Below are 7,203 nucleotides of genomic sequence, written 5' to 3'. Positions count from 1 at the left end.
TCTAGATTCATACTTATGGAACCAATAGAAGAGATTCAATTGAATCTCCAGTTCCCCATCACTTGGTAGCATAACACAAATACTATATACAATCTGGTAAGATTTGAATTCAAGAACTCTAAAACTTCAATCTTCACTAATAAATAAACCAACATCTCGTCAACTAGTGGATTGGATTGCATATCTGTCTTCATTTTTCTCGTACAATTTCATCTTTGAAATCTAAGTCATCATGATGAATTGCAAGTGTTAATCAGGCTGATGTAGCATCGACAATCAAGGTAATGACTCAAAGGGCTTGTTTGTAAATTGAATTCACCGACAAAAAAGCCACATCATAATAGATTGCAAATGCAAGGCTGGATTGCAAGCAAGTTTTTAAGGTAGATAATAACCGAAAGGCTTGATTGTAAGCAAATTTGAGTTTGCACAAATCGCGACACGTCTAAGCATAGGAAGACGGTTAGCATTGTGCTTCGTTTAAGTTCATGCCGAGAATTTCTCCTGTTTCCTCAGGCACGTGGTATTTGACAAAACAAATTTACAGGGAAAATGCCCCACACTCTGGGAAACAAGCATGTAGAGGCTCGAACATGAAATCTTGATCCGGTATGGAAGAGGACAAATTCTAAGTTGATTTTTCTCTCAAAAAGATGATGGTACAAGATCCTACAGGGAAGCAGAATCCTGTCATTTAAAGTTCAGAGTAGAAGTTCAGAGACATTAAGCATGCCAGAAACATGTTGAATTTGAAATCTAAATCAATATCACTTGAATCGTACCTGATACTTGGAACTTCATCAGTAAGGCAGTGAAGAATAAGCAAATGTTAAGACGGTTTCATTCTCGACACAGCCTGACCACGAGTTCAGTCAACATCACCGTTTGTGCTTGGAATTTGAAGCAGCCCACTTAAAATACCCACAGTTTGCTTCAGGATTAGATGCAGGCCCCTGAATGAATAAAGCAGCATTTTGAAAGAAGGGAAATGACATATTCTTGGTAATAAGTTAAACCAAAAGGATCACATAGACTCTCACTTTTCAGCACAATTTCTCCACGACAAAAATATTAATCTACGTGAACCTGTGTAGCCCAATCAAGAAACTGGAAACCGAGAAAGCGTGTGATTGAAAGAGAGAGAGTGCCATATACTTCCTTCTATTTTCAGCATAGACAATAGGCAAGGTGAGAACGGCTAAAATCTCCAGCAGCGAAATTAAGCCTAAAAATCTAAAAGAACATGAAATTGAAAAACTAGAGGGAATGACAACAATGATAAATCTAAGATTGTTCCTAAAATTGGGAATTTGGAAGATCTAGAAGTCTGTTATATAGACAGATGAATCAAGTGGAGAATTTCTCTAGCATTGCTCAATCCATTATAATAATTTCGAATGCCATATCAACATCAAATGCATAAAACTATCAAGAAGGAGCAAATTTTCTTTCTTTATTTAATTTGACAAGGGAATTCTTATCTTTGTGATTTAGCAGCAGCAAAATTCTTTGAGATGATGAATAAGTGTACAAACTGCAAGCTCAAGACAAACTAAGAACCAACTTTCTTATACCTCAGCGCGAGCGCAGACATAAAATCTGCGGCCCAAGTTAGGGCCAGCTTTCTTCACAACTCGAGCAACGCAAGGTTCATTATGGCCCTTGCAAAGAGGTATACTGTTCTGCATATGCTGTTGTATCCTTTGCCACTCCAATAAGGCAACATTAGACTTTTCTTTTACTGAAAGTTGGCAGTCTGCTATTGTATCACACCCATTGTCTGCTGGACTGGATGCAGAGACATCTGCTATGCAATCCTTTGGGTTGCTACTCACTTCAACGTGTACTGGGGAGCTGTTGGAACAACAGAAGGAAGCAGAGACATCTGTCCGACTAAGCTTGATGTCATTGGTGGATCTCGCAAAAGTCTCACTATGACTGGAACTTTTCTGGAAGAATGATTTGAGTGAGAGCTGAGACCACTGACTTTGTCTTGCTTTCTTCCTGGTTTCCACGTGAGGCCCTGCTTTTGCAAGATTGCTACCCAAACAAAAAGTTGTGCTACAGGAACGCTGACGTGCTGAGCCTTCAGAGCAGTCATGAGCTTCTGTACTAAAGTTTAACAGTCATATATCAAGAAAAATGGTGCATCAGAATAATATCCCACAAAGAATGTATAAAGTTGGTCCATCTGATGTACCTAAAAATGAGCTTGACTCTTCAGAATTCTTAACACTCTCAGCCGATTGTTTCCTTGTTAACATCGACACTGCAGTATAATATCCCAGCACAGCATTAGCTCACCCACAGTAGTGCTACATCTTCAATCTTCAGTTCAAAATTCAAAAGTTTTCTCACTAATGGTAATGCAACATCAATAATCTTCAGTTTAAAATTCAAACTAGAAAAAAAAAACCTTAGTATAATCATTAAAACATATTGCTTATGGAAATGGAAGACTACTAGATAGTGACAAAAAAACACAAAAAAAGACATGGTAAATGGATTTCCAGAAGTGAAACCAATCTCGTGACATCCAGATAAGCAATTCCTGTGTACAATAGGAAACTCATACCTAGTGTTTGCTGACATCCGTAGACCTGGGGGCAGTATCTAGTAGATAATGAAGGAGCACCATGTGGTGGAACACTAGGGATTTCTTCCAAACTCACACAGACAGGAACATGGTCCGAACCTTCCAATTTAATGCTTCTTCCTCCTTTCCACCTACCAATAGAGATGAGAACAATTTTACATATTGAATCCGGACAATAATGCAAAATAATTGAGACACATAAGCATGCCTAATGATAATTTATGCTTGTAGAGCCAAACTAACTACACTTCTTGAAAAGGTAATTTACAAATTTCCATGACAATAATTATAGTTTCTTCATCCACTTAAATCCAAGAAAATCAATAGTACCTGGGTGTGTTTCCAGGTTTCCACCGCTTGAATTGGATCAAAATCTCACAGTCCTCAACATGGCAACTTACAAAGTTATGCTCTTCCTGACCTGACTCTTCATGTAAGCATGATCCAGAAATAAGAATATGGTCAATCCTTGCCCCAAAGTTAAACTCCTCAGCACCTGTATTTGTTGGCCAGCATGTGTAGGCTTCTCTTCTGCACAGTGATTTGAAATCAAAATCCACGAAAAAACAAAAAGAATAAAACTCACTTGGAAAGTATAATGAGTAATCAGAGAATCATAGAATTGAAATTATACCCTAGACAGTTAAACTTAATAAATAACTTGACTGACAGTATATCACTTGGAGAACATCTACAGTCATAAATTCTTAAGAATAATTTTTTGAAGACAAAATCATCTCATACGTATATAATTCCCAAAGAATGAAAATCTTCATCATTTCAAACACAAATATCACTTTGAGAACATCTACATTCATAAATTCTTAAGAACATTTTTTGAAGACCAAAATCATCTCATACGTATATAATTCCCAAAGAATGAAAATCTTCATCATTTCAAACACATTTCTTCAAGAGGAAAGAACAAAAAAAAACTAAAGGAATCAACAAAATGAACCTGTCAGGATGCTTTGTTCTGAAAACATCGACAAATTGTCCTCCATTTTCCACCAACAAAGATCTAAACCACCTCCGAAACCTGTGAGAAAAAAATTGCAATCAATGAGAATACACATTAACTCAAAAAAGTACATTGTGATGGCAAAACCTACAAGTTGAGAACTAAAGAATTGCTTACTCATTATTCTCAAAATCTGGTCCAGCATCACAACGATCAATCGCAGTAGGAGCAATGTTGAGGTCCCCAACAACAAATACTCGCCGTCCTTGATGTAGAAGACATTCCCATCTTCTCTAAAAGGAAATTGCTAACATGAATCAAAGAGTTTGAAGCTTACACATCTAACAGTAATAATTCCTATCACCACAAGTTAGTCATACTATAATCCATCAAAGACATTATCTATAACCTTCTTAGACACAAGAAGGAAATCTTAAATGGTTGCCGCTGCAGAGGTAGGAAGTTGGGTGGAATTGGAGGAATACTCTGGGTGACATATCTCACCAAATCCTCGATTTCAATGAGCATCTATGCTTTTAGTTAAACACGCCAGAGATTTCACAATCAATTTCATAACCAACATAGAGTTTAACTTCAAAAGTATTGGCTAAGGAAAAAGCCAAGCCAAATCTCCAAAGATATTGACTGAAACAGTTCTAATACATTTCATTGTTAACACCCAGTTAATTTGCTGTGCTTCTTTTCCAGTGACCCAACATTCTATTTCACAAAACATTGCATCTCATGAGACCAGGAATTCCAATGCAAAAGGGCAAAATCCTAGAACTTAACCAAACAACAGCAGATAGATACATAACAACATGCCAGATCCAGAACTACCTTCCCCGATTCCCTTTTAGAAATCACATGGTATGGTAACCAAGTCAACAGCATAGTTTCCAACTTCAGAGAGTTTATAAATCTTGAACATAAGAAGAAGAATTTGAACTTTCAATGATTTCCGTAGTGCACAACCAGCTCGAATATGTATGCAAAAAGCAATTAGCCTGAACACCCAGTGTGACTCCAAGAGAGTACAGCATGAAGCATGGGAATATTAACATGTAACCTTTTTTTCCCCTGAAATACTAGGCTGATACAATCTCATTGTACAGCTAAAAATGTGTTGCATAATCGTAAAAGAGCATTTCCCCCAAAATGCCTTTGCCTTTACATCTAAACTATCAATGAAAAATAGATCTAGCTTCAGAAATTTAATACTTTGTTGAATCATTCATTCTACTGGAGAAGGAAAAAAGTTTTAAAAAATACCTGTATTATCTTAAAAAATGTGCCCTTAAATTGAATTCTTTCTGTATCATCACAATCAGCTCGAGGCCCATACACATTGAAAAGAACTGCAAAATCCAGTTATCAAGCCGTACTTCAACAATATTATCATTTTTTGAATATTCATATACTCCTGAATTTTTTAGTCAATTCAGAGAAAACCAGACAAAATAAACATAGATACTAAATAGGAAAGAGCTCCACACATCAAACAACCTTAAGCCACTGGGGCAATACAGATATTTTTTTTTTTTTTAGCCAGTAACAAAAGCTTGCTAGTTTACCAAAATGGCTATGATCAGTGATGACACATCGCCCCTCACTGTCAACTTTCAAAAGCTCATCTCTAGAGAACTCCTCAAGCCCTTCTAAAGCTGAAGAGCATTCATCTTTTTGAGGTCCGGTTACTCGAGGACTCTCAAGAAGCCCAGTAAAGCCCTCCTCTGCAGCAACTGGCAACGCCACCTCGTCACTCGAAAATGCAGACTTCACTCGACAAAATGTCGCAACACCTGTGCATAGCAAAAGAAAAACTCACAAGCAAATTAAATGGCGCAATTGCTAAAATAAGAAACCATTGAATTTCCAATATTCAGCATAAAGATAAAAACTTTCACAAAATCCCATGTCTAAAATCTTCATCTCTTTTATTCTGGACTTCCGAATTTAGTACCAGTGAACACACTATAGGAAAACGTGGGGTCAGTACCAGAATAACCAGCGCGGGATTTGTCGAAGTTGCGATTGCAAGAAAAGAAAGATTCATAACCATCAGCTCTAACTAAATCGGCTCTTAGTTCTTGTTTGGAGATCTTGGTCTCCTGAAAACAGATGATATCGGCGTCGAGGGAATCGAGAAGCTTACGCAGGGAGCCGAACTGGGAGATGCGAGGCCTTAAGCCGTTTATGTTGTACGTCACTATCTTCATTATATTTTTTTTCTTTTACCAGAACTTCCTTTCTACTACAATTTATGGCGCTCAACAGCCCTCGAATTTTGTAGTTTCCATGGCGGAGGATTTCTGCTGGTTCGATAGCTGCTGCAGAAAATATGGAGGGAAGTGACACCGAGAATAGTGCAGAAAACCAAAACGACAGCGCTGTCCCTAGGAAATGCTACCAGGGGGAACCGCCAAACGGCAACTCCCAACGACGCCGTTTGCTATTGAAATTTCTACCCGGAATCTAGGATAAAAAATTTGAGATAAAACTCACATGGTAAACATTGACCGGCCGATAATTCAATTTCCATTTATGAATAAGTGACTTTTATAAGCCCGCGCTGGGTTGGTCTGCTGGTGGAAGGAGGCTCCTTAGCTGAGTTCCACCTGGGTTCGATCCCAGGCAGCAACCCAGCTGTTAAATTCTTCAGCATCGGTCGGGCCCGCTCTGCTGGGGCGCTGTGGGACTAGTCGGGTGTAGGTCCGGATACCCCAGTGATGACAAAAAAAAAAATAAAAAAAAAGTGACTTTTATAAGTATATATTTTTTTAGCCGTAAACCTCGTGCACGAGGAAGCTGGCTCCTAATTTTATTAATCAAAAACCAATGAAAAAAATACAATGAGTGTGACATAGGCTTACCCTGACTTGAACTTGAGTAAAACATGTATGAGTAAAACCAATGAATAAGTGATATGCATTCATACTCGTTAACGTGTATGTATTGTCAAGATTAACTTAAAAATTTATTTTCAAGTTAACTTGATTTAAGATTGATTCTCTTGTAAAGTAGGCAAATTCACCATTCTTTCTTTTTCTTTTTTAGAGGGTGGAGGTTTTGTTTTTAAAGGGTCAATTATTCATTTTCTAGGTAAAGTTCAAAAATCTTAACAAAGGTTTAATAAGAGGTAGGTTGGTTAGGAGTGGTCACGGTACTTAAGTCAGGGGGAGGCTGGACCTAACAGCTTAAGTAGGGCCAAAGAAGGGGAAAAAGTAGTCCCATATCGAAGATTGATTAGGAGTGGCCACGGTACTTAAGTCAGGGGGAGGCTGGCCCTAACAGCTTAAGCTTTTAGGAGCAGTGCGGCTGGATCCTTGGCCGATGCTACTTGTGGTATTAGAGCCAGACTTTCGGTGGGGGTGAAATAGTACCCAAGGCAGGATGCGCCAAGAAGGGGAAAAAGTAAACATCTTGCTTTTTGAACTCCATGAGAAAACACCCGAACCAAAAGTAAAACAAAAACCAGTTGTGCTTCTCATGTCCTTAGTAGAACCTGCCCAATCACTGTCAGAGAATTCTTGAAGCCGGAAATCATCACAATAGGAATACTTAATGCCATAATCTGTTGTACCCTTGACATATCTTAAAATACGTTTAGCAGCTGCAAAATGCACTTCACTGGCACAATTCATAA

At 38.1% G+C, this 7,203-nt stretch overlaps 1 protein-coding gene across 3 annotated transcripts; it reads right to left on the bottom strand.

Moving 5' to 3' along the window:
* Positions 1–364: 364 nt before the first annotated feature.
* Positions 365–5,903, bottom strand: LOC113777384 (DNA-(apurinic or apyrimidinic site) lyase 2). Of its 3 annotated transcripts, none has more exons than XM_027322419.1 (11): positions 5,557–5,903; positions 5,132–5,359; positions 4,830–4,915; positions 3,735–3,850; positions 3,555–3,635; positions 2,927–3,127; positions 2,576–2,727; positions 2,201–2,269; positions 1,575–2,107; positions 783–953; positions 365–687 (listed from the first exon to the last, which is right to left on the bottom strand). In XM_027322419.1, the coding sequence occupies exons 1-10, from the start codon at positions 5,774–5,776 to the stop codon at positions 879–881; spliced, it is 1,761 nt and encodes a 586-aa protein (XP_027178220.1). In that variant the 5' UTR covers positions 5,777–5,903; the 3' UTR covers positions 365–687; positions 783–878. The 3 variants fall into 3 exon arrangements, with proteins under 3 accessions (XP_027178220.1, XP_027178221.1, XP_027178222.1); XM_027322420.1 differs by having other exon boundaries at positions 365–669; XM_027322421.1 differs by lacking the exons at positions 365–687; positions 783–953 and having other exon boundaries at positions 1,754–2,112.
* Between the last annotated feature and the right edge of the window lie 1,300 nt (positions 5,904–7,203).

Source organism: Coffea eugenioides, chromosome 7, assembly GCF_003713205.1.
Source record: "Coffea eugenioides isolate CCC68of chromosome 7, Ceug_1.0, whole genome shotgun sequence".
Lineage (NCBI taxonomy): Eukaryota > Viridiplantae > Streptophyta > Magnoliopsida > Gentianales > Rubiaceae > Coffea > Coffea eugenioides.
Note: the sequence above shows the minus strand (reverse complement) of the source record. Positions and strands in the feature narration are given on the sequence as shown.

Coding starts and splice junctions, on each gene's coding strand:
- LOC113777384 (XM_027322419.1), bottom strand. CDS start 5,776: ATGAAGATAGTGACGTACAACATAAACGGCTTAAGGCCTCGCATCTCC. Junction 3,128..3,554: donor AGAACAAAGCATCCTGACAG/GTTCATTTTGTT, acceptor ATCACTGTGCAG/AAGAGAAGCCTACACATGCT. Junction 2,728..2,926: donor AAACCTGGAAACACACCCAG/GTACTATTGATT, acceptor CTCTATTGGTAG/GTGGAAAGGAGGAAGAAGCA.